The sequence below is a fragment of the Elephas maximus genome, chromosome 8 (assembly GCF_024166365.1).
Source record: "Elephas maximus indicus isolate mEleMax1 chromosome 8, mEleMax1 primary haplotype, whole genome shotgun sequence".
NCBI classification, from domain to species: Eukaryota; Metazoa; Chordata; class Mammalia; order Proboscidea; family Elephantidae; genus Elephas; species Elephas maximus.
In genome coordinates this window covers 98,240,773-98,268,641 of record NC_064826.1, presented here as the reverse complement: position 1 = coordinate 98,268,641, position 27,869 = coordinate 98,240,773, and the positions used below count along the sequence as shown (strand labels likewise).

The 27,869-nt window shown below is 40.0% G+C and overlaps 1 protein-coding gene across 2 annotated transcripts in view; it reads left to right on the top strand.

The window, feature by feature from the left end:
* The window catches only part of AOAH (acyloxyacyl hydrolase), a 257,138-nt gene that overhangs the window by 141,239 nt on the left and 88,030 nt on the right, over positions 1-27,869 (top strand). For both annotated transcript variants that reach the window (XM_049893390.1, XM_049893392.1), the window contains one exon: positions 13,000-13,091. In XM_049893390.1, the coding sequence (XP_049749347.1) occupies positions 13,000-13,091 (92 nt within the window). The remainder of the gene's footprint in view (positions 1-12,999; positions 13,092-27,869) is intronic.

Here is a 27,869-nt window from a genome sequence, read left to right as displayed (position 1 = left end):
CACATCTGGGATAGGTGTCCCTTCTATGTACTGATATACTGTTGTTGTGATTTGTTGCCGTCTAGTCAGCTCCAGCTCATAGCAACCCCTCGTATAACAGAACGTAACATTGCACTTCCTTATTAATATTACTAACATCTAACTTTTATTGTGTACTTAGAATTCTAAATATTGTGCATGAATTATCTCATCCAATCCTATTAACCACTCAATGAGATAGGTGCCATTATTAATCTATCCTACAGATAATAAAACTGAGACACAGTGGTTAAGAAGAGCCTTCAAGTTTACCAAGCCGGAAAGTGTTTATTGCCTGTGCCCCATCTAGACAGTAAACTCAATGAAGAAGGAGCCTGGGCTGCCTGCTACGTTGTTGTACATCATGTCCAGCACAGGCGGGGACTTGATGTGTTCTCTCTCTCTTTTTGATCTGGAGATAGAAATGGAGATACAGATAGAAGTGATAGAGCTAGATACACAGAGGGAGAAATGCAGCGGCAATGGCAGTTCAGTGGTAGAATTCTCACCTTCGATACAGGAGACCTGGGTTTGATTTCCACCCAGGGCACGTCATGCACTGCCACCACTTGTCTGAGTGTAATGGTTCATCCACCAGCAGAAAATACAGAACCATGGGCCAGAACCAGCAACAGGAGGTGCCCATCATAAAAGGGGGTGCTTCTGACACCTCTAATTGGTTAAGGGTTGGCCATTTAATTTACAGCAGCCAGACTGCTACCTGTCAGAGGTGTGGGACTTGTTCTTTTTATGTATTTTTGTGGTAAAAATATATACAATGAAACATTTATCACTCAACATTTTTTATATATCTGATTCAGTGACACTAATTACATTCATCATGTTATGCAACCATCACCACTATCCATTTCCAAATTTTTCTGTCACCCTTAACAGAAAATCAGTGCCCCCTAAACGATGGATCCCTTTTTGTGTCTGAATTATTTCACTCAGCATATTGTTTTCAAGGTTCACCCATGTCGTAGCATGTATCAGAACTTCATTTCTTTTTAAAAATGAATAATATTTCATTGTATTGATATACCACGTTTTGGTTATCCACTCATCTGTTGATGGATATTTCAGTTGTTTCCACCTTTTTGGCTCTTGTGAATAGTACATTAATGAACATTGATGTTCAAGTATCTGTTTGCATTCCTGCATTCAATTCTTTTGGGCATATACCAAAAGTGGAATTGCTGGATCGTATGGTAATTCTATGTTTAACTTGTTAAGGAATGGCCAAACTGTTTTCCACAGCAGCTGCACCATTTTACAATCCCACCAGCAATGGACAAGTGTTCCAATTTTCCCACATCCTTGTCAACACTTGTTTTTTTCTATTTTTCTGATCTTAGCCATCCTAGTGGGGATGAAGTGGTATTTTACTGTGGTTTTGATTGTATCTCCCTAATAACTAATGCAAGCCCTGGTGGAGTACTGGTTAAGAGCTATGCCTGCTAACCAAAAGATTGACAGTTCAAATCCATCAGGCATTCCTTGGAAACCCTATGGGGCAGTTCTACACTGTCCTATAGGGCCGCTATGAGTTGGAATTAACTCGATGGCAGCAGGTTTGGTTTTTTTATTTTAATAACTAATGACATTGACACCTTTTCATTTGCTTGTTGGCCATTTCTACATCTTAGATGAAATATTTATTCATATCTTGCCCATTTTTCAATTGGGTTGTATGTCTTTGTTGTGGACTTTTTCTTATTTAAGAGGTAATATCTATCATCTGATACATGGCAGTTACTCAGAAAGTGTTCGCGGGGGGGATAGGAGGAGGGAGGGAAGGAGGGAGGGAAGGAGGGAGGGAGAAAGACTAAAACCCTGCCTCATGGTTTTGTTTATTAAGTTAAACAATTTGTGCAAGTTTCATGTCTCAATGCCCATTCCATAAAGGGAACTCAATATTAGTTCCCTTCCCTACTCCTGCTTAAAATACAAAAGTTTTCTGGGAAAGTTAGCATGCAAGCATTATGAATGGGTTTGCATTCATTTATAGGATTTACTCACATAGAAAGGGCTACAGGAATGAGACCAGGGCAGGCAAGTTTGTGTGAGGGTCAAGGAGGGTCCTGAAAGGTTTATAATTTCTAGTCTTTATAAGAAGAGGCACAGGGCTGGCGGGGGGAGAGTAGGAGTGCTTAGCAGACAGGGGGCAGTATGGTACTATGGATTGAGAGGCATAAAACAAGGGGAAAGCCTCACCTACATCACCTGCAAGACAGGTGAGGGAGTAGCCAATCCCATCAGACCCCTGACTACAGGACTGGGGAATCCAGGGTCCAAAGCTAAACCAATAGCCATTGTCTCTGATTCCAGACCTTGAGACTGTTGCTTCATTATGAAAACACCAACCCAAGGGCTATTTCCTTCTTTCTAATCCCCTCTGCCTGCTTTGAGAGTTTCATTCTGTAGAAAGAAATTTTAAAAGACTCATTCAACTGATGATGATATGTTTCATATCTTTTTCCAACAGCAGTTGGCTGCAGATTCCTCCAACTGACTTTGTAATATTTGAAAATAATCGATTTAGGTCTAACCTAGTTAAGAGTATTAGAAAAGGGAATACGCTCTGCAAATTGTCCACAGCGTTGCTGGATGGAAAGGCTCAGACAGTGAAATAAAGGTACCAAAGATTTCTCCTAACGTGGGCAGATGTGCAGAACCAGATGAATGTGTGAATCGTGCCATTACTCTTTTTCTTTCTAGTAACCAAGCTTTAAGAAACTCAAATATTAGTTGCTTATTGTACCTAGGTTTTAAAATATCCCGAAGTTTGAATTATTGTATTTACTAAATAGTTATTGAAAATGAGACGCGGGTGGATTTCTCAATGCGTGGAAATACAAACATAGACAAACACAGATAAGGACAGTTTTTTCAACAAATGGTGCTGGAACAACTGGACATCCACATGCAAAAAAAAAATGAATATAGACATAGAGCTTATACCTTTCACAAAAATTAACTCAAAATGGATCATGGACCTGATATAAGCTGTAAAACTATACAACTTCTGGAAGATAACATAGGAGAAATTCCAGGTGACCTTGAGTTTGGCAATGACTCTTTAGATACAACACCAAAAGCACAATTCATAAAAGAAAAAATTGGTAAGGTGTATTTCATTAAAATTAAAAACTTTCTGCTCTGCAAAACCACTGTAAAGAGAATGAAAAGATAAGCTACGGACTGGGAGAAAATATTTACAAAACACATACCTGATAAAGGACTGTATCCACATGATACAAAGAACTGTTAAAACTAAACAATAAGAAAAGCCAACAACCCAGTTACCAAATGGGCAAAAGATCGAAACAGATACCTCACAAAATAAGATATACAAATGGCAAATAAGCATTTGAAAAAAAAAAATGCTTAACATCCTATGTCGTTAGTTAATTGCAAATTAAACAACAGTGAGATACCACCGCAGTCCTGTTACAATGGCTAAAATCCAAAACACTGACAACATCAAATGCTGGTGAGAATGTGGAGCAGCAGGAGTTCTCATTCATTGCTGGGAGGAATAAAAAATTATACAGCCACTCTGGAGGACAATCCGGCAGTTTCTTACGAAGCTAAAAATAGGCTTACCATATGATCCAGCAATCATACACCTAGGTATTTACCTAAATAAGTTGCAAATGTATGTCCACATAAAACCCGCACACCAATCAATGTTTATAGCATTTTTATTCATAACTGCCAAGAATTGGAAGCAACCAAGATGTCCTTCAACAGATGAATGAATGAATAAACTGTGGTGCATCCATACAATGGAGTATTATTCAGTGATAAAAAGAGATGAGCTACCAAGTCACAAAAAAGACATGTGAGAACCTTAAATGCATAACTGCTAAGTGAAAGAAGCCAGTCTAAAAAAGTGATATACTATATGATTTCAACTATAGGACACTCTGAAAAAGGAAACACTGTAACAAGAGTAAAAAGATCAGTGGTTTCCAAGAGTCTGGAGGAGGTGGAGAGGGACGGATAGGTGGAGCACAGGGCATTCTCAAGGCGGTGAAACTATTCTCCATGATATTGTAGTGGTGAATACGTGATATTTTGCATTTGTCAAAACTCATAGGACTGTACAACACAAAGAGTAAACTCTAAGGCAAGCTATGGTCTTTAGTTAATAACAGTGTATTAATATTGGTTCATCAAATTTAACAAATGTACCACACGAATGTAAGATGCTTATAACAGGGGAACCTCTGCAGGGGAGAGGGGTCGTTTGGGAGCTCTCTGTACTTTCTGTACAATCTCTCTATAAATGGAAACTGCTCTTAAAAATAAAGTATTTTTTAAAAGGAATGTGAAATGAAAATATTGCACAAAAGTAATATACACATGCCAATTATGACATAAAAACATGTTTATGTCATTGATAAAAATCAGGAGCTAATCTGTAGCAAAACTAATGTGCACCCAACCAAAGCCATGGTATTTTCAATTGCCTCATATGCATGTAAAGGCTGGGCGATGAATAAGGAAGACTGAAGAAGAACCGATGTGTTTGAATTGTGGCGTTGGAGAAGGATATCGAATATACGGTGGACTAGCAAAAGAACAAACAAATCTGTCTTGGAAGAAGTACAGCCAGAATGCTCCTTAGAAGCAAGGATGGGGAGACTGTGTCTCACATACTTTGCAGGTGTCATCAGGAGGGATCAGTCCCTAGAGAAGGACGTCACGCTTGGTAGAAGGTCAGCGGAAAAGGAGAAGACCCTCAGCGAGATGGATTGACACAGTGGCTGCAACAAGGGGCTCAAGCATAACAATGATCGTGAGGATAGCGCAGGACCGGGCAACGTTTCGTTCTGTGGTACATAGGGTTGCTACGAATCGGAACCAACTCCACGACAGTTAACAACAAAAATCTGTAGCAATGCTAGTAATTGGCCTAATACTCATGGAGTTCAGTTTAGTAATAAATGTGCTTATGCTCTTAAAATATTTAGAAAAATTTTCTTAGCAAAAATCAAGTCTTTCCACATAAGTGCATTTAAGGTACATTTAAGATGAGCTTCCTGAGAACATAAATGCTTGAGAGGAATAAGCAGGCGCCGAGGAGGGAAATCTTAATTTGCATTTTTCCTGCCTGAAATACCTCGGGTATAATGATGCGTGAACAAGGCTTTCAGTGTTTAATGTGATATGATTTAAACATTCTCTTTTTGCTAGGGTCTATAAAACATTTGCTATTAATGGCCGTTACTTTTCATTTTTATCTACCAAATTTACTAAGGGAAAAAAATATGTCGAGGTTTTCATTGGTCAGCTTACATCTTTTCTATTATCTGGCAATACACTTCACTCCCCTCAAACCTGGGACAATCCATTTGGAAAGGGACACCAGGTGATGCATCCTAAACAGGATGCTGTATGTCCTGTAGGGCTTCCTACTTGTACTTGCCAGCCTGATTCTCTCCCTGTATCTTCTGATCCTCCCAGCAGTCCTGTTGAGGTAGATGGGCCAACGTTCCCGCAGCCATCAGAGACAACTGAAACTGAGACTGTGAAAAGTACGTCTTCTCTAATTTCAAACAGCTAATAACAGTAAAACCTCACCATAACACCATAAGTGAAGTCTAAAACATTCAACCAGGAAAATACAATTTTCCATTATTTTGAGGTTAATCGAATTATCAGCCTCAGTCTATGCCGTTGGTCTGTCAGGTGTTCCAGGGCCAACTGCAGGATGTAAACCCACCCTGGTCTCAGCTGCACCAGCCGTAATTCAGCACCAGCCTCTCTCCACTCCAGTTTAAATCTTGATGGGGATAATTCCTGAGCTGGCCGGGGCTTCCTAGATAGTGGCAAGGATTCCAGGAATCTCTGTTAGTTAAGGCCCATTTCTTCAGGCTGATCCAGAGAGACTAAACTGGGAGAATGCTAGGAACATGAAAACTCAACTTCCCAAGATAGGGTTGCCTGCCGTTTCCCCACCTGTCCTTCTCCTCCCCCACCAACATTTCATCTTCCCCTACATGAGATAAAAACTTTATCACCCACTCCTAATGGGGAATGGGTGCTGGACAGAGTACAGAAAAAATTTCCAGTTGGGCTACACCCAAATCACTGTATTTGTAGAGTCAGATGTCATATTGTGCAACCATCACACTATCCACTTCCATGTTATTCCACCACCATTAGCAGGAACTCATTGCCCCCTAAGCAAAGACACACTTTCCCTCCTCCCTACCACCCACGATAATCACTAATAAACTTTGGTCTCTATATACATTTGCCTATTTCATATAAGTGGGATCATACAATATCTGCCCTTTTGTGAGTGACTTATTTCACTCAGCATAATGTTTCCAGCATGTATCAGGATTTCATTTTTTATGGCTGAATAATATTCCATTGTATGCTTGTACCACATTTTGTGTATTTATTCATCTGTTGATGGACATTTTAGTCGTTTCACCTTTTGGACTGTTGTTAACAGTGCTGCAGTGGACACACCCGGGATTGAGATTGCTGGGTCGTGTGGTAATTCTATGCTTAACTTTCTGAAGAACCACCAAACTGTTTTCCACTGCACCATTTTGCATTCCCACCAGCTGTACCATTTTGAATTCCCACCAGCTGTACCATTTTGCATTCCCACCAGCAGTGGGAATAAGAGTTCCAATTTTGCACATCCTTGCCAACACCTGCCATTTTCCTTAAATCATAAACATTACAGTGGGGATCAAGCAGTCTCTCATTGCGTGTGTGTTTGTGTGTGTGTGTGTTGTGCTTTAATAATATTTTATTGTGTTTTGGGTGAAAATTTACACAGTAAATTAGGTTAAAAAGGTTCCCCTTTGACAATTTCCACATTACTTACATTTTTCACATTATGTCAGCGTTCTCATAATTGTGTCCTGGTTGTTCCACTTCCTGTACTCTGGTTTCCCGGTTCCCTTATCATCTCATCTTTGCTTTGGATTAGAAGTTGACCTTTTGGACTCATACAGATCTTTTCTTGGTAGAACAGGATACAATGGGTAATATCCTTTAATTTGTGTGTCACTCTGCATTTCTGTTAAAAGGTGATCTCAGGGAATAGTTTTGATTCAAGATTTGAAGATCATCTCAGGGTGATAGTCTCAGGGAGTCCTCTGTTCTCAGGAGGTCCAATTAGTCTGTTCGTGTTAGTTTAGGTAGGTGATGTCTTTCTAGGAATTTGTCTATTCCATCTAGGTTTTCAAATTTGTTGGAGTACAATTTTTCATCATAATCTGTTATGATCCTCTTTATCTCTGTTAGGTCAGTTGAAATGTCTCCAGTTTTCATTTATTAATTTGATTATATGATTATTTCTTCTTTTGTCAGTCTAGCTCATAGTTTATCTATTTTATTGATCCTTTCTAAGAACCAACTTCTGGTTTTATTGTTCTTTCGATTGTTTTTCTTTTTTCTATTTCATTTATTTCTGCCCTAAATTTTATTGTTTCCTTTTTTCTGGTAGCTCTTGGCTTCTTTTCCACCTCCTTTTCAAATTGTTCAAGTTGTTGGTTTAAGCTATTGATTTTGGATCTTCTTTTTTAATTTATGCATTTATTGCTATAAATTTCCCTCTGAGTACTGCTTTTGAGGGAAGACCCTCAACAAGATGGATTGACACAGTGGCTGCAACAATGGGCTCAAGCATAACAAAGATCGTGAGGATGGTGCAGGACCAGGGAGTGCCTCATTCTGTTGTACATAGGGTCACTACGAAGTCAGAGCTGGCTTGACAGCACATAACAGCTGCTTTTGCTGTGTCCCAAAGGTTTTGATATGTTGTATTTTCATTTTTCTTTGATTCTAAGAATTTTCTAATTTCACTTTTGATTTCTTCTGTGACCCAATAGTTTTGGAGTAGTGTATTATTTAGTTTCCATGTACTCATCATTTTTTTTCTTTATTTGTCCTGTTGTTGATGTCTAGCTTCATACCGTTATAGTCTAAGAAGATGTTTTGTATGATTTCAATTTTTTTTAATTTGTGGAAACTTGTTTTGTGTTCAGCATATGGTCTATGACAGAACATGATCCATGCATGCTGGAGAAAAATACGTATTGTTCTGCTGATGGCTGGAATGTTCTATATATGTCCGTTAGGTCAAATTGGCTTATGTCTTATTTAAGTTCTCAGTGTCCTTAGCGATCTTTTTTCAGATGTTCTGTCTAGAATTGAAAGTGGTGCATTAAAGTCCCCTACTATTATTGTGGAGTTGTCCATTTCTACTTTCATATTAGTCAGTATTTGTATCATGTATTTTAGAGCATTGCTGTTAGGTGCATATATTAAAGACCTATAATTGTTATGTCTTCTTGCTGGATTGACCCTTTTATTATTATGTAATGTCCTTCTTTATCTCTTGTAATGGATTTTGATTTAAAGTCTATTTTATTGATATCAGTATTGCCACCCCTGGTCTTTTTTGTTTCCTGGTTGCGTGGAATATTTTTTCTACCCTTTTATTTTCAGTCTGTTTGTGTCCTTATGTCTAAGGTGTGTTTCTCGTAGACAGCAAGGGATGGATCAGGGTTTTGTTTGTTTGTTAGTTTTTGTTTTTATATCCATTCTGCTACTCTCTTTTGCATGAGGAGTTTAGAGAACTTACATCGAAGTTGATTACTGAAAATGTAGTGTCTACGTCATTCATTTTGCTATTTGTTGTTTTAGTGTTTCTTCTTTGTTTTTTTCATTCTCATTTTTCTGTTTTTGTTTGTATTTAGCTGCTTTCTTGTGATGAGCCTTTTTGCTTTCATTCCTTCTTTTCTTCTGTGAATTTTTTCTTTGTGATTTCTTAGTGGTTACCACATATATTACATTGTACAACTTACAAATGGAATGAGACAACATTTAACACAAGAACAACAGATAATGTGTAACCTTAACATATTAAATCTGTTCCTGATATGCTCCTCCCCTCCCCATTTCTGTTGCTGAGTCTCCATTAACATCATTGTATCTTCTGTATCTGATAGGTTTGCTTTGTACCTATTTCTTACAATCTTGGTGTTGTATCGTTTGCAGGATTATATTATTGAGTTTATTTCTTAAAAATATCACGTACTTGGTCCTTATGATTGCTCAGGTTGCGTTTTTTTGGAGATCTCTCTCTCCCTCATTTTCCCCCCCCACGTGTAGATTTGAACATTTGTTTAATGTTCTTGCCTTTTCATTTGGAGTACTCCTTTGAGTAATACTTGCAGAGCTGGTCTGGTAGTAGCAAATTCCCAAAGCTTTTATTTATTTGGGAATGTCTGATTTTCCTCTCGCTCGTGAATGACAACATTGCTGGGTAAAGAATTCTTGCTTGGCAATTGTTTTCCTTCAATATTTTATGTATGCTGCTCCATTGTCTTCTGAGTTTCAGGGGAGAAATCCACACCAATTCTTATGAAGGACACTTGGCATGTTGTATTGTGTTTTTCTCTTGCTGTTTTCACAATTCTCTCAGTCTTTGGTTTTTAGCAATTTTACTAGGATGTGGCACATGGAGTTGATCTTTTTCTATTTCTCCTAATTGGGGCTCATGTAGCTTCCTGTATTTGCAGGCTTGGTTCTCTGTCCAGGTCTGGGAAATTCTCTCTGAGTATCTCTTGGAAAATTCTTTCTGTGCCTTTATTGTTATTGTGGTGCTCTGGAATTCCAGCGATTCTAATGTTAGATTTCTTAATTGAATCCCTTATTCCCATTTGGTTGTGTTCACTTTTCTTTGTTCTTTTCTCTTGTTTTTCTTGAGACTTGATAATTTCAGTTATTCTCTCATTTTGTTCTGCCATTTGTTTCCTGATCGCCATTATCTTGTTTTCTGTGTGCTTTTTGCTTTCCTTAAACATATTTAACATCATTGTCTGAAAATCTTCTATTTTTTGCATTAACCTGGCCTCTGTAGGAAAAATTTTCTCCTCATCCTGTTTTTCTTTTGATTGATTCATTTTCTCTTGTGATTTTGTGTGTTTTACTATTTTTTGTTGAGCTTGGGCCATTTCAGTATATATATATTTTTTAGTTCTGTTTTCTGATTTTTATGGGAAAATTTTCCTGTTATAATTGACTGAATTATCTCCACTATATTCTCCTAGGAGGAGCCCTGGTGACACAGTGGTTAAAGCACTCAGCTACTAGCTGAAACATTGGTGGTTCAAACCCACCAGCCACTCCATAGGAGAAAGATGTAGTCGTCTGCTTCCATAAAGATTTACAGCCTTGGAAACCCTATGGGGCAGTTGTACTCTGTCCTATAGGGTCACTATGAGTTGGAATTGACTAGATAGCAGTGGGTTTGGGTTTGGGTTTCATATTCTTCTAAGAACCACTAGAGAGCACTCTTATCCTTAGTTTTTCAGCACTAATTCAGGAGTTCTGGGTGCTCGTCCGCTAGAGTTTGATATGCACGTGCAGGGATTTTTAGCTGGGCACAAATGCTGAAAGAGACAGTGCTCGGCTTTCCCGTGGAGAAGGTGGGAGGCACTCTATGTCTTTCCCTCATGGGCACCCCTGCACAGGCTCTCCCATGGTGTCCTACTGCAGGTATGGAGTCAGCTGTTTCTCTCTGTATTGTCCATCTAAGTACCCCCTTATCCTAGTGCCTTTTCAGCCCCTCCCAGTCCTAGTGCCCATCCATTTGGAGTCTCGGCAAGATTCAACAGTACTCTCTCACAGCCCTGTCCCAAGTGCACAGCCCGTGAATTCTCATAACCTATTTGTGCAGTCTTAGAAATCGGGCTACAGCTTCCTCAGTTTAGCCTCCATTCTGTGTGTTTTTGTTCAAAGCGTTGCGTGACCCCGAACCAAAATGGCTGCAGTGAGTGAGCACTCCGGATGCTAGCAAGTAGGTTTTCCCAGCTTCTGTGCTGCCTCTGCTTCTCCTCAACTCTCCAACACCTCAGCTTATGTCTGGAGTTCTGTGTTTGTTTTTATTCATTGTTCAGTGGGTTCATACCTAGAGGATAAATGGGAGTGACCATTTGCTTTGCCATCTTACCCCACCCCTTCCTCACTGCGATTTTGATTTGCATCTCTTTAATGACTACGGATGGGGAATATCTTCTTATGTGCTTGTTGACCATTTCTGTATCCTCTTTAGTGAAATCTTCACTCAATTGCTTTGATTGCGTTGTTTGAGTTTTGTTTTTGTTGTTATTAATTTGTAGTTCTTTATATATTCTGGATATTCAAGCCTTATTAGATATACAAGTCCCAAAAATTTTCCACCAAACTGTAGGTTATCTCTTCATTTTTTTGACAAACTTATTTAATGCACAAAAGTTTTTAATTTTGATGAAGTGTAATTTGTCTATTTTGTCTTTTGCTCCTTGTGTTTTTGGCATCATATCTAAGAATCCATTGTTACAAACTGGGTCCTGAAACCACACCCCTATGTTTTCTTCTAAGAGTTTTATGGTTTTAGATCTCACAGTTAGGGCTTTGATTCAATTAGAGTTAAGTTTTGTATATGATGTGAAGTATGGTTCTAACTTTATTCTTTTGCATGTAGAAATATAGTTGTCCCAACGCCATTTATTAAAGAGACTATTCTTTTGCACCAAATGGACTTGGCAACCTTGTCAAAAATCAATTAACCATAGATGTGTGGGTTCTATAATTTATTTTTAGTTTTAAAATAACATTAAAGGAGGACTTGAAGTTTCCATATTCATCCAAAGGGGACATAGGTTTGCAGTGTGGAGAAATGGAGGGGCGGGGGGAGGAGATGCCACTCACACCTGAGAAAAAGTGCTTCCTGCAACCAGGCACTGAGGTGGTCCTTGAGCTTCCTGTCAGCCAAGGGAAAAAGAGAATATTTGATTTCAGAGTTTTCATTCAAACTAAGATTGTCAGATAAAATACAGGACACCCAATTACATTCAAATTTCAGATTTTTTTTTTTTTTCCAGTATAAGTGTGTCCCAAGCATTGTATGGGACATACAGTAAATTTTTCCTCATTTACCTGAAATTCAGGAGCCCTATTTTTTAGTGGTGCGGTGATTAAGAGCTTGGCTGCTAACCAAAAGGTCAGCAGTTTGAATCCACTAGCTGCTTCCTGGAAACCCTGTGGGGCAGTTCTACTCTCTTTTATATGGCCATTATGAGTCAGAATCAACTGAATGGCAACGGCTTTGAATTTTGGGTTTTTTTTGGAACCTGAAATTCAAATTTAACTGGGCATCTTGCATTTTTATTTGCTAAATCTGGCTACCCTGTTCCAAACACATCAGTCTAGATAAACTTTTTCTAGAAATATTAGCCACAAAAAGGGTTTATCCCAGAGTACATTTATAAAAGGAACAAGAAGGGAAGAGAACTGACAGTATTTTTTTTTTCCTATGATTTTGCACAAGCCATAGAAATGTAGTTCAAATGAATCCCATTTTTGTCAACATTCCATGTCAGAGGTTCTTAAACTCAGGTCTGTGAAAGAGCTTCAGGGGGTCTATGAATCTCCTGAAATCTACGCCAAAATGAATATATGTGCATCTTTGTGGGGAAAGGAGACATAATTAGGTTCTCAGAAGGTATCTTACCCCCAAGAAGGTCAGAAGGCACTGCCTTATGGCCTGAGGGCATAGCCTTAAACTCAGGGAAAGCATTTTTTCTGGAGGTTTGGATGTTACTTTTCAGGCAATTGGCTTTCTGATTACCTAACCTAAAACACAGCAAAAATCTCAGAGAATTTAAGAGTGGAAAGTGTACAGGTCCACTGAAACATCTCTCTCAAATGTATGAGATGTCATGAGTACCACAACTTTCACAGGAGATGATTGGGAGTCAGTTCATGAGTCATGTTGATTATTGTGCATTATCTGACAATTGGTAAAGTTAAGGGGCATATGCTATAAATGCCAAAGGCCATTAAAGAGAGGAATAGAGAGGAGATTCAGAGGATAATGCTGCCACAATGGATAATCTTGCTACCTGAAAAAACAAATGACCTATTCTGATAATTACTGCTTTATTTTTACTTTAGAAGTCCTTCCTCAACTTACCAACAGCTCTTTCTGATGAGTTTGACTGGCCCCAATTCTCTGGCGTTACTGGGTTTCTGGACTCCACTAGTGGGTAAGTGTGTTTGCACACCTTCAAACATTTCAATATGTCTGTGTAAGAAGAACAGAAGTTGGGACTTCTTCCCAACATGTTGAAATGAGAATTATTAGGCATTGCTTCTAGAAAAAGAGTCACATACAACAAACCCCGCCACTGACATAGAGTTCACCATACAGTGCTTTGTAATTGGAAGTGTATTTTATCAAAGCTGCCAAGGATGGAGTATTCCTGCTGCAGAGACTCTATCGTTTATCTCTAATGAAAAATACTCACAACCATCATTGAATTTTTCTGATTCAAGGTACAAAGAAGTTTATCTGATTTTTTTTTTTTACTCTCAGAAATTTATATTTACAAAGGCAATGGATAAGATATTAATGATCATGAAGATGGTACAGGACCAGGGAATGTTTTGTTCTGTTATACGTAAGGTCGCCATGAGTCAGAGCTGACTTGACAGCAACTAACAACATAAACAATGGCTAAAAATAATTAGAAAGTCTCAAGGTCCTGGACTCATCCTGGCATTAATGCTCTGGGTTTTTAAGTAGAGACAATGCACTATGAGTCTGAGTGAGACACAACTCAATCTGCTATGTCTGGTGGGGTGTTGACTTTGGGCCTGGGCTACACTTCCAGGCCTACAACCTGACAGGGAAACCTGTGATGCTGGTGAGGTTCTGCAAGTGCCCCCAACATGATGGAAAGCCAAGTGCACTACAGGTAATTTCCTGACACTCCCCAAATATGTATAAAACTAAATAAGCTGAAGAAAATGTGGTTGATGAATGTCTTCCTTATGCAAAAAAAGAAGGGGTAGAGCTTTGCTTTGATGTCTGAAGGCAGGATGGAACCAATCAGGAAGACCTCTTTGACTCAGGCAGCAACACCAGAAAGGACAGTAAGATAAGCCATGGAAATTGTGGGAAGGGCAAGTGTGCAGGGGCCTGGTTTACCTAAATCTATAAAAAGTAGGAATGTTTGAGAAAGAGTAGGTTAGAGTATTAGCACCCCATTTTTAAAATTTAATCTAGGACATTTTATACCTGAGTAATTTATTGGACATTATCTGTAATCACTCATTGTAAAAAAAAAACTTATTGACTCCTTACCACTACTCAGGCACTGAGCTAGATACCATGGTGTTTTAAGGTAAATAAGTCTTTTCCTATTTCTGAAGTCAATTACTCTCAAGTAGGAAGATGAGACAAATGCACAAATAAAGGTAGTACAAGACAGATAGACCAAAAGACAGGTCTCAACACAGGGCTACAGGGTTCAGTAAAGACAAAGTCCATGGAAAGGAGTAACAACCACCTCCTATTGAGGTAAAAGGCAAGGGGCCCAAATACTAAAGGATTTAGGAGATAGGAGTGATAGAGAGGGTAGAAAAAAAGCTAGGAAAGCAAACTAACCTTCAGGAAAACATACTCATATTTATTCAGAAATCATCTATGAATACAGGAAAGCAGGAGGGATGCATTTTCAAGTGTAGGTGTAGATTTTTAAGTTTAATCTTGTTTTTAAAAAAAAGGCTATTCCTTTCCATTAGTGCAAAAATACTAACAGTAATGATAATAGTGATAGTAAGAAATGACACTGTACTGGGTGTTACATTGAGATTATCTCATTCAATCTCTGTAAGTTAGGTAGTATTATTTTCTGCATTTTGCAGTTGAGGTGTCTAAGACTGAAGTAGATCAAGAAACTTGACTAGGATCACACAGCTAATAAGTAGTGGTAGGGAAATACAAATTCAGATTTTCATCATGGAACCTTGTGCCATATTGTACCAAAAGGGTAATTTGGTAGGCAAGGACCCTCCTAGCCCACAACTCCCAACCTTTATATACTGGTTTTATTCTGTGTGCAGGAACATGGCTCCATCTTTCCCATCCTCTCCTTCCTTGAGTGCATAGCTATAGGATGGGGCAATGACTAAGAACAAAGAAGCTTTCTAATGTGGAAACTTGGCATGCATAGTTCCATATGTCAATCACATGTCTGGTGTCCCCTCTTAGGGCCCCAATCCTCCCAGCTATCTGGGGCCCCCGAGCACCAGCCTCAGTCCCCATCTTTCCTCTATTGTAGCTGCTATTGTCTTTGTCACCTGGAACACATCCAGAAATAAGCCCCGCTAAAGCAGCTTTCTAGAAGGATCTTCTTTTATCTCCCTGCTGTGAACATTAAACTTGGGAAAATAATACTTAAGTACCCTCCACTCAATCCAGCTATCTATAAAAATACCAGGAAGTGTCTCTAAGCCAAGGCTTTTATGAGAATAACAAAAAGAATTGGTTAAGAATGAGAAATAAATGCCATTTACTGTACTATTAGTGGAAGCTGAAATTTACACGTGAACGGTATAAAGCTTAGCCACTGTTTGACCTGAAATCTCATGATGTTGCCATAAAGGAAATACCAGTCTGATGTTTCAAAGTAATTGCCAAGCTGTTTAAACCTTTACTGGAGTCACTCAAAGAGTGCTAAGGAAGGAATTCATTCACCATGCCCAGCAAAACTGGTCAACATGTCTTTCCTCATCTCTGCAGCTCACGCTCACCAGGAGTTGCCCCACGTCTCCTACACCTAAACTTCTCCAAAACTCTACCCAACGTAGCTCCTGTTCAGTCTCCGTTCAGTTGTTTTTAGTTTTTTGAGGGAGCCTATAGGGAAGCCTGTCTCCCTCTTCCTTTCCGCATCTATTCTGTCCCCAGACTAAAGGTTGCTCCCTTTGTTGTTGTTAGTTGCCCTTGAGTCCAGCTCATGGTGACTCCATGTGTGCAGAGTAGAACTGCTCCATAGAGTTCTCAAGCCTGTGACCTTTCGGAAGCAGATTGCCATGCCTGTCCTCCAAGGTGCCTCTGGGTGGGGTCAAACCACCAATCTTTTGGATAACTTAGCACCTAACTGTTTGCACCACCCAGGGACTCCTTGGGGGGTGGGTGGAGGTTGCTACCTTATCAGTGTAAAATCCCCCTAGCCTGCCAATCCTGCAACAGTTTCCACCCATTATCCTGATCTCCAGAGCCCAGCAGACAGACAGGATCTTCCTTACAAGTATAATGGTAGGATGAAAAGAAGAGGAAAAGTTGTGAGTCCTCTGACACAATTAGTTTCTTGTGAATCTTACATTTAAGTGCTATGCAGAGAGTCTGACAGTGGCTCACCAAGGACATACAGCTTAAGTGAAAATCACCTCTAGTCTGAGCTAGTAGCTACTGATTTTGCATCTTCTTGTCCCTGAGTGGTCCAAATGGTTAACACATTTAGCAGCTAATGAAAAACTTAGAGGTTGGAGTCCACCCGAAGGTGTCTCAGAAGAAAGGCCTGTTGATCTACTTCTGACACAGAAATCAGCCATAGAAAACCCTAGAAGTTTTGGGTTGGGTTTTGTATTACGTTCTGTGTTGCTGTTTACAGGTCATGCCGCTTGCTCAGTGTTGACTGTAAGTATTGTACTGATCTGTTGTATTTCTAAGGAGGTTCACACCACACCTGGTTGTTCCCCTACCTGCGATGGCTTTTCTATTTGTGGGGCCCTGAGCTACCTCACCATCTCTCTCAGAATGCTTCTTTGGCCAGGTGTTTCTGTGTACTGTGCCTGTGTTCTCTGCCACTCAGCTGCAGTGGGGAAGAGTATATACAAGTCCTTTTGACAGAAGAGGAAATTCTCTGTTGGAATCCAAGCTGCCATGATTCCACCATGAAGGAATAACATAGGCAGCATGGCACTGTGTGAGTATCATCATTAGTGTGGCCCTCATAATGAGAGTTAATGTTAAGCTGTCCCATCTGCAGATTATTTAAAAAAAAAAAAAAAAAGTTGTCACTGAGTTGATTCTGACTCATTGTGACCCTATGTGTGTCACAGCAAAACTGTGCTCCATAGGGTTTTCAATGGTTGATTTTTTGGAAGTAGACCTTTAAGCCAAGACTTTCTTCCGAGGTGCCTCTGGGTGGACTCCAACCTGCAACCTTTAGGTTAGCAGCTGAGTACATTAACCATTTGCACCACCCAGGGACTAATTAAATTAAACCTGCAGATAATCTATGCTAGACCAATCTCCTTAGTAAAAGAATAAAAAGTTATCAAGTGTGTAAAAAATATTATAGAGAGATTAGCAGACGATGGAGGTCTTCTCCTGGTGGAATAAGAAGAATTAAAAAGAATATTGACCTAGAAACGGCACTGGGAGAGATATGAGCAGCTTCCACGGGCATTTTGAGCAAATGCCCCTTTCAGTTCAAATGCTTATCACCGTAGGACATAATCCCACTCGGCTGTTAACTGAAACATCGGCGGTTCGAACCCATCAGCTACTCTGCGAGAGAACAATGTGGCAGTCTGCTTAAAATCCTATAAGATTCCAGCCTTGGAAACCCTATGGGGCAGTTCTACTCTGTTTTCTTGAGTCACTATGAGTCAAAATCGACTTGACGACAATGGGTTTGGTTTTTGTGCTATTCAGATGGATCTCTAGAATGTGCTTCCTATTGTTTGTGATCAGCCTCATGTTATGAGTGTTAGCAATGTTCTTTGGGAAACGGACTTTGTGAAAGCAAAAAAGACGCAGCTGGGAAGAGAAAGTGGTTCCTTTCCTTCTTCAGTTATATTCTTTGCCCCCTTAAAGTTTAATATGTCCTTTTGGAAACACGAATATAACTCTAATTGAAATTCTATGCGTGCATTAAAAGACACACATAACCCCTTAGTTTTGCCAATCTCTAGTTCCTTCAGCTGAGTCAACATTAACCAAATCTGTTCTCTTGACTCTCAGACTTCAGAAAATTCAATCACAAGTGATATTTCTTAAAAAACATGTGTTGCTGTTTTTCCCAGTGTGATTCAGAAAGCATCTGAGTAGGTCAAAAACAGAAAAAAGTCTCCGTGAGGTTGGTAGCTGGGAGGCTGGGAGCCTGACGATAGGGAAGAGAATCGTAACCGTGAGTGGGAAGAAAGAACGTATTTTTAAAAGATTAAAAAGAATGCTTCGTATTCAGATCACCTCCAAAAACAATTAATGCAACAGGGAAATCCTTTTCAAATTAAAGAGGTCAAGGTCCCATACGTGGGTACAAGGATGGAAAAAACACCAAAACTTCAGAAGGCAGGACTTCTCATTTAAAAGCGAAAATCTAAAAGTCCAGAGCCAACGAACGGGTCAGTGTCATGTAGTGGGAGGAGGGCTAGATTGAGACTGACAAGGGCTCTAGTTCTGTGTGATCCTAGGTGGAGTATCCACCATCCATTTATATTAACGAAGTTGAATTGGGCCATTTGAAAGCTGAAGTTCTCCCCAGTGTTCAAGTTCAGTAGTTATAGGACAGCATGATGTTAAAGTCCTCATCCAACTTTATGATGCTACTTGATTTAAAAACATTGGAGGGAATTGGGGAGAGATGCTCTTGCTTCTCCCCATCAAATATGCTGTTCCCCACCCTTTTACTAACCTGTCCCTTGAGACAAGGCATTGCTAAATTTATCAGTCAGGGCCTGAAACATTCTTGGAAATACATTCACCAGTGGGCAGGATTACTGTGCTGTATGTTGTTGCTGCTAGGTGTCATAGAGTCGATTCTAACTCATAGCAACCCTAAAGGACAGAGTAGAACTGTCCTACATACTATGCTGTATAGCCGGACTCGTGCACAGTAAGCTCTGCATGGCATGGCATTGGGCACTTGGCCAGCTTCTAAATTGAAATGGTACCCCATTATTGTTCTTTACCTGTACTATTGCCTCCATAGCAAACCCCAGAGAGGAAAACAAGTGACCCCAAATCCTTAACAAAAAATAATCACCTTAACCCAACCATATCTTAGCTGAGCATTTATGGCTGCCTGAAACCCCTTCTTCTGGAAGTGGGACCAGGAGTCAGTCCAGTCAGTGGAGTTTTGCAGGCTGAGGGATAAACAATAGAGGTGTTCCTCAAGCTGAGGGGGGAACAGGGTAGCAATTGGAGCTTTAACAAAAGATGTTAAGTAAAAACCTGAAGTTAGCCATTAAAAGTCACAAAAGCCAAAGAATCAAAAGCAGTTACCAAAATTACCATACCAAGTTGGAGAGATAAGACTGGGATAAGTGGGTCAACATAAGTGAGTACAAACCTATGGAATTTTCTAGAGTAAATGTTGCTCCCTCTGCTTCTGGCTTAATTTACTATATGGGGCCAGAGACACAGCAGACCTCAGAAAGAAGTAAACAAAGTCACTGTTATTAGTGATACAACAAAGCTACTTGAGGACATTTACTTACTCATCTTGGATGAGAGGAGTCCTAGAATCTGAGTGTTTAAAAGGCTACATTTTCTCTCCCACCCAATAGACATATGAGAGGACTAGTGTATTACTCCAAACTGTCTCTTGAGGCATTAAAAACAGAAAATTGGAGAGCAGGGATTTGTAGCTAAGATTTGCTAATCTAATTTCATAGTAAAAAAAAAAAAAAAACGTGTAAGTACTAAACACTAATGGGCTGAATAACCTTATTAAATCCATTATTCACAAAATTACATGTGATATAATCACAAATGATTATCCTTCTTCTAATTATATTTTGCAAAACAAATGTATTACCTAGAGTGTTGGTCATCTGGAGTTGGGTGAGACTGATTAAAATGGGGCATAGTGTACAGCAACGGTTTTCCAGATTTATTCTGTGGATCTCTGGGAAGGTGTCTTCAAGACCCTCTAGGGGATCCACAAGTTAAAATTCTTTTCATAGTAATGCAAAACCTTATTTCCTTTTCACTGTGTTGATGTTTGTACTAACAGTACAAAAGCAGTGGTGGGTAGAACCGCTAACAATCCCAATCATTCCATTGTCATCAAGTCAATTTCTACTCATAGCCACCCTACAGGACAGAGTAGAACTGCCGCATAGGGTTTCCAAGGAGCAGTGGGTGGATTTGAACTGCCAACATTTTGTTAGCAGCTGAGCTCTTAACCACTGCGCCGCCAGGGCTCCTTAGCACACATTAAGGCAGCAGCAGTGATCTGTAACAGGAGTCACTGTATTCTTTACCTCCACATACTCCCAGTTTAAAAAAAAATAAATGGGGGGGGAAGAGCAGTTTTCCTTAAAATGTCACCTGTGAAACAGTAAAAATTATTAATTTTGTTAAATTGAGTACATGAACTTTTTTAGAATATGTTATAATATTTTAACATTTTATACCCCATTCTTTTTTTTAACTGTGCTTTAAGTGAAAGTTTACAAATCAAGTCAGTCTCTCATACAAAAATTTATATACACCTTGCTAAGTACTCCTAGTTGCTCTCCCCCCAATGAGACAGCATACTCCTTCTCTCCACCCTGTATTCCCCATGTCCTTTCAGCCAGCTTCTGTCCCCCTCTGCCCACTCATCTCCCCTCCAGACAGGAGCTCCCCACATAGTCTCATGTGTCTACTTGAACCAAGAAGCTCACTCCTCACCAGTATCATTTTCTATCTTATAGTCCAGTCCAATCCCTGTCTGAAGAGTTGACTTTGGGAATGGTTCCAGCCTTGGGCTAACAGAAGGTTTGAAGACCATGATCTCCAGGGTCCTTCTAGTCTCAGTCAGACCATTAAGTCTGGTCTTTTTATAAGAATTTGAGGTCTGCATCCCACTGCTCTCCTGCTCCGTCAGGGATTCTCAGTTGTGTTCCCTGTCAGGGCAGTCATCAGTTGTAGTGGGACACTATCTAGTCCTTCTGTCTCAGGCTGATGTAGTCTCTGATTTACGCGGCCCTTTCTGTCTCTCAGGCCCGTAATTACCTTGTGTCTTTGGTGTTCTTCATTCTTCTTTGCTCCACATGGGTTGAGACCAATTGATGCATCTAAGATGGCTGCTTGCTAGCATTTTTGACCCCAGACGCCGCTCACCAAAGTGGGATCAGAGTGTTCTCTTAATAGATTTTATTATGCCAGTTGACCTAGATGTCTCCAGACACCATGGTCCCCAGACCCCGACCCCTGCTACTCTGGCCTTCAAAGCATTTGGTTTATTCAGGAACCTTCTTTGCTTTTGGTTTAGTCTAGTTGTGCTGACCTCTCCTGTATTGTGTGTTGTCTTTCCCTTCACCTGAAATAGTTCTTGTCTACTATCTAATTAGTAAATTGAGTACACAAATTTTTAATAATTTCATGTGAGGAAATGGGAAGTACACATACAGTGCTTTTGCTGCATAAAAAAGTACGATGGTTGTCTGAGGGAAAAGCACTTGTTTGAGTGAGTTGAGAGGTGAACATGTCTCTTTTTTTCATGGAACACCATTTTTATTGAAAGAAAGACTGGAAGACAAAGGATGGTTATTCAGACTTGGTTATATGACAGATATTTTATATAAAATGAATGAAATGAGCTTGCTATCACTTCGAGGAAAACAGCTGACATTATTTGTTGCTAATCATAAGATTCGGACTTTCAAAGAAAATTTTGAATTTGAGAAAATTTGTATTTACTGTGAACTTGACACTTCCCTATACTCAAAGGCTTTCCTGATGAGCTGACTCTCTCTTGTCCTCTTATTATATCCTTCAATACCAGTGTCGCCTCACTTATTGTAACTCTTTATTGATTGTCTCCCCATCTATCCCCACCCACACTCACACCCAGAGCATCTTGAGTGCAGGAATCAGGATTGACTGTGCTTATACTCCTAGCATCTGCCACAGTATGGGGCACACAGTAGGTACTCAATAAAAGAATTGCTGAATACGTTTATAGTAATATCACTTTACATTTGTAGAGTACTTTACAATCTACGCACTTCCTTCACATGTATTTTCTCAGATTGCCTAAAACAAATCAGATTTTCAGGAAATAACATTTCAGAGAAAGTATTGAGGGCAAGGAAAGAGGGATATAAACAGCATGAGGTAAATCATCAGCTGTATGATGTGATATGTATAAAAATAAACCAGTATAACATAAAACCCTTGAACTTCTAAGTGTTTCCTATAACAAATGTTCTACAAGAAATTAGCAAGATTCATTAAATATTAAAATCTATTTCCATCACATAAGTGAACAACCCCAAATTTCTCTGGTGGAATTCTTATAACCAACTGAACCTGCGATTTTAGGCCATTTCAGTACTAAAATACAGATTACAGAGATAATTCATCAATATTCCTCAAAAAATGTTCTGTGATACACTAGTTTCACAGGATGTTAAAGGTATTTGTTTGTGTTGGTTGTCAGCTCCGACTCATGACGATCTATGTATAACAGAACAAAACATTGCCAGGTCCTATACAGCTCTTGGAAACCCTGATGGTGTAGTGGTTAAGAGTTCAGCTGCTAACCAAAAGGTCAGCAGTTCGAATCCACCAGGCACTCCTTGGAAACCCTGTGGGACAATTCTACTCTGTCCTATAGGGTCACTATGAGTCGGAATCGACTTGACAGCAATGGGTTTTGGTTGGTATACCATTCTTGGAGCCCTGGAGGCCCAGTGGTTAAAAGCTCAGCTGCTAAATCATATGGCGCAAAAGAAAATGAAGGAAATCAGAGGTTCAAAGAAGAAACTAGTCTATGGGACTAATAGCCCACACGAACCACAACCTCTTCAAACCTGAGACCAGAAGAACTAGATGGTAGCTGGCTATCACTACCTACCATTCTGACCAGGGACACAATAGAAGGTCCCGGATAGAATGGGAGAAAAATGTAGAACAAAACTCAAATTCCTAAAAAAGGCCAGGCCTACTGGATCAATAGAGACTAGAGGCACCACAACACTATCGCCCTAATATACCCTTTGAACTTGGAATTGAAGCTATTTCTGAAGGTCATCTTTCAGCCAAATAAAATAAACAGTATCACCTGTGAGTAATGTGCTCCCTTAAACAATTAACCGTGTGAGACCAAACGGTCCATTGTTACCCAAAAGCAAAGGTGGGACGGCAAGAAGGGGAAAGGAAGCTAGATCAATGGAAACAGAATGGAAATAATAAGAATGCTGACACATTGTCAAAATTGCAAACAATGGCACGGAACAATCCGTATAAAAATTTTTAAAGGGGAACCTAATTTGCTGTGTAAACTTCCACCTAAAACACAATAAAATATTATTTTTTGAAAAATTGCCAAGTCCCATGCCATCTTCACAATCGTTGGTTTGCTAACATCTGTTTTGCAGCCACTGTGCATTTGAAGTACCTTCTAACCAAGGGGCTCATCTTCGGGCACCCCATCAAGCAATATTCCATTGTGATCCATAGGGTTTTCACTGACAGATTTTCAGAAGTAGATCGCCAGGCCTTTCTTCCTAGTCTGTCTTAGTCTGGAAGCTCCACTGAAACCTGTGGTCCTGGGTGATCCTGCTGGTACTTAAAACACCAGTGGTATAGCTTCCAGCAATATAGCAACATGCAAGCCACCGCAGTGTGACAAACTGACAGACGGGTGGTAATAAAGGCTATTATACACATCATAAAAAGATTCCGAAATCAAATAAGGTTTGGAAATACTGGTTTAAATAAAGGAAAAGAGGTGTTTTAGTGCAAGGCTTATCAGAACTTTTACTGTGCAAAAAAAAAAAAAAGCCTGTGTATCTCTAAAAGAAGGCATAATATGAAATATATCCTAAACGTATTTGATCACAAAAATTATATAGAATATTTTGTGTGTGTGTGCATGTATGTGTGTGTGTGTCTGTGTTTATGGGAAAGAGATACCTCAAGAAACTAGTGTCCCACACAGCATCCTTTGAGACATGCTGTCTAGTTATTAAAACCATCTCCTTCTATGTTACAAACTGATCTTTTCAGATTTATAAGTATCCACAGTCTTAAGTCTCTGTGTTATCACAATTTCATCTTTATTTACCTTGAACAGTGCTTTGGGAAAATCTGCTGCAAAAGACCTCTTTAAAGTACTAAAAAAGCAGAAGTCGCTTTGAGGACTAAGGTACGCCTGACCCAAATTACAGTATTTTCAGTTGCTTCATATGCTGGACAGTGAATAAGGAAGACTGAAGAAGAATTGACACATTTAAATCATGGTATTGGTGAAGAATATTGAATATACTGTGGATTGCCAGAAGAACGAACAAATCTGTCTTGGAAGAAGTATAGCCAGAATGCTCCTTAGAGGTGAGGATGGTGAGACTTCATCTCAGATACTTTATTATCAGGAGGGACCAGTCCCTGGAGAACGACATCATGTTTGATAAAGTAGAGGGTCAGCAAAAAAGAGGAAGGCCCTCAACGAGGTGGATTGATACAGTGGCTGCAACAATGGGCTTAAACATAGCAACGATTGTGAGGATGGCGCAGGACTGGGCAGTGTTTCGTTCTGTTGTACATAGGGTTGCTATGAGTCGGACCCAACTCAATGGCACTTAACAGCAACAACAGCAGCAACAGCAGTGGCCTAGAGTCCGATCTGGGGCGGGGAAAGGTGGGGATGGAGAAAGTTATAATTTCTCCAAGCTTGGAGAGCTGCAAAGGAAGAAATCTCAGCGGGAGACTAACTTAACAGGGAGGAAAGTTGTCTAAGTCCAACAGCTCGTGAATTATTGAACACAGAGCGTGTCCAAGAAGGCTGTTTCTCTGATCTATTTTGCTACTTCACATTCAAAATCTATCATGCTGTCCCACTAATGTTTTCACGTCTGACCTCGTGGGACCCCCTTCTCTAGTCATCCGTACCCCTGCACACCCAAACCCCAAAATGCAAACGTACTGCCATCGAGTAGACTCCATCCCATAGTAACCCTATAGGACAGAATAGAACTGGGTTTCCAAGGCTGTAATCTTTACAGAAACGGACTGCCACATCTTTCTCCTGTGGAGCAGCTGGTGGGTTCAAACTGCCAACTTTTCAGTTAGCAGCCAAGTGCTTTAACAACCCTAACCCTAGAGGGCAGAGTACAACTGCCCCAAAGGGTTTCCAAGGAGTGGCTGGCAGATTTGAACTGCTGACCTTTTGGTTAGCAGCCTTATCACTTAACCATTGTGCCTCCAGCCCTGCACACACCCCTGCATAATTAGCCCATTGCCAGTCTCCCCAAATACACAAAGAATCATACTCTGCATACCTGTTCATGTCTCTCTGAAGCTGAAGTCTTGGTTGTTCCATAGTCAGTGAACTAGGGATTACATGGAGTCCTGGGATATGGCTAGCATCGAAGGCCTGGAGGAAATTTTAAATCCATTGCCCTGGCCCTATGAGGAACTGACCTCCATCGATATCAGAAGGAAAACTATCTTCCCTTTTCTGAAAACCTCCTAGCAGAAAAGGTACCTGGAGAAAGCCTGCCTCTTCTTTAAGCTATCCCACTTTATCCTAGTCCCTCCCCCTGCCCTAACCCTTCACACCAAGTATTACCATTCATCTCTGACTCTCCCTCTGGCTATCCTTCCAAGCCCCAGTCTTTTTTGGGACTTACTCCATAAGTTCAGCAAAAAGAGCCTCAAAAATTGTACTCAAATAAGGTATGCCTCTGGAGAGAGTCAGAAATAGAAATGTCGCCAGAACCTGATACATCACTGTTACTTGAATAATGTCACCTTTAATTTAGCCAAAAGATCCTGACACTCAAAGGCTTTTGCGAAACTCTCCTGTTGCTTCTCTCCAAGGGGGTTTTATTCTGAGTCAGCACCTTCCATTTGTCTGCATTATTTGTGATGGTCCATTCGTGGTTCTACTCCTCACTTGATTCTGTTTTTCTTTCAGTCAGACTGAAATGTGGGGCCATTAGGAACCTCTCAAAGAGAGGGAGTTTTTGTGTTACCTGAGCCAGTATGGGAAAAACAACAAGTACCCATTCTGTTTGAGATTTACCTATTTTAAAATTTTTATGTCAGAAATTAAAATCTGACCAGTGTGCCCTCATACAAGATGTCTGTATTGACTGGGACCTCCGGTACATACCAAACAAAACCAAATCCAGTGACGTCGAGTCGATTCCAACTCATAGCGACCCTACAGAGCACTGATAAAATTGGGAATTTAATATAGCGTCGCTCGGTGATTAAATGCTCAGCTGCTAACTGAGAGGTTGGTAGTGCTAACTCACCAGCCGCTCCTCAGGAAAAAGATGTGGCAGCCAGCTTCCATAAAGATTACAGTCGTAGAAACCCTGTGGGGCAGTCCTACCCTGTCCTGTAGGATCACTAGTAGTCAGAATCGACTTGACGGCAACAGGTTTTTCACCTCAAAGCAAGGAGTCCCTGGGTGTCTCAATCAGTTAAGCACTCGACTACTAACCAAAAGGCTTGTGGTTTGAACCCACCCAGAGACATCCTGGAAAAAAGGCCTAGCGATCTGTTTCCAAAAGGTCAGCCTTGAAAACTCTGTGGTGCCGTTCTACACCCCACACGTGGAGGTCACCATGAGATGGCAATGGGCTTTCGTTGGTTGGTTGTTTATTTTTTCTTTTCTTTTAACCTCCAAGCATGTTCCTAGTGTTGAGAATACCAGTATTTTAGATATTGGGGAAGATGTGTGGAAGAAAGCTTTTAAGCATCCCTCCTCTGCACCTCTCAAATTATAGAACTGAGCCTTTTCTAATGGCTCACTGGACTGGGTCTTGACATGCAACAGAGGAAAAAGAAGAAAAAAAGATCACACCAGAACACTGGATCCATGTGGTTATGGAGGAACAGGAGAAAGAGGATTTGAGAACAGACAGTCATTACAGTTAAGTCCTTATACATAGTATCCTTAGCTTGTCCTATTAATACAAATTCAGCTGTCCCTACACGTAGATAACATTCTGTTAAGCATTCTCCTTGATTTGCAGGCATCTCAAAATATTCTATTGATCCCTCTGTATTCCTAGGATTACTGAGCACTCCATTTTTTTCCATGAGAAATTCAATTTCTAGAATATATAAGAGAGTTGACATACTTGGTATAGGGAATTAACATTTTCCAGATGAAAGAAAATAGTTTCTTTGATTATGCGGGACGCATCTTGAGTACATGACCTGAAACCCAAAATTCTAGAAACTATTTCTAGTCAGAAGTTTTAATGAAACTATTTATCTATTGATAAAGATTTCTACATTCTTATAATGAAAGGTGCAACTAACTGTATCTATAATATTAATACTCCCTCTATTTGCTTTGTGTGAGCAGGTCATGAGCAAAACAACATTGCAGTACATTAATTCCATTTTCAGAATTATTAACAATATTTATGACTAAATATTGTTAATAATTACTTTTCCAAAGGAAAATAACCCCTCTTTATTGACCATGAAATTATTTTAGTATTGAACTCAGATCTATTGCCCATTTCCTGTCAGCTTTTTGAAAATATAATAAAATAGTCAAGGCATAGGGCATAAACGATGCACTATGTAAAGTATTCATTTCAGGGCTCTGGGTAAAGATAGCAGGTTGAACAGAAGCATTTACTTCCCTCCCTTGAGAGACCTCACTAAAATGACAGGTAAACGGATTTGCCCACAGGACAAACAGAACAGGAAGAGGCAAAAAAAAAAGTTGCCATCAAGTCGATTCCAACTCACGGTGACCCCATGTGTACGGAGTAGAACTCGGCTCTGTAGGGCCTTCCGTGGCTGTGACCTTTTGGAAACAGAGCACCAGAACTTTCTCTGAAGGCTCCTCTGGGTGCATTCAAACTGCTGACCTTTTGGTTAATAGCCAGTGTTTAAATGTTTCACTCCCACCCCAGAGACTCCTATAGGAAGAGCCAACAGCCACAAAATGGTGAAGCTAGAAAGCAGATGGACAAGTGGTAACTGACTAGGCAGACCCAAGAAGGCTTCACCCTAAGCTGGCAGAGAACAATGCCAAGAAGCAACCCAACCTACTATAGTATTT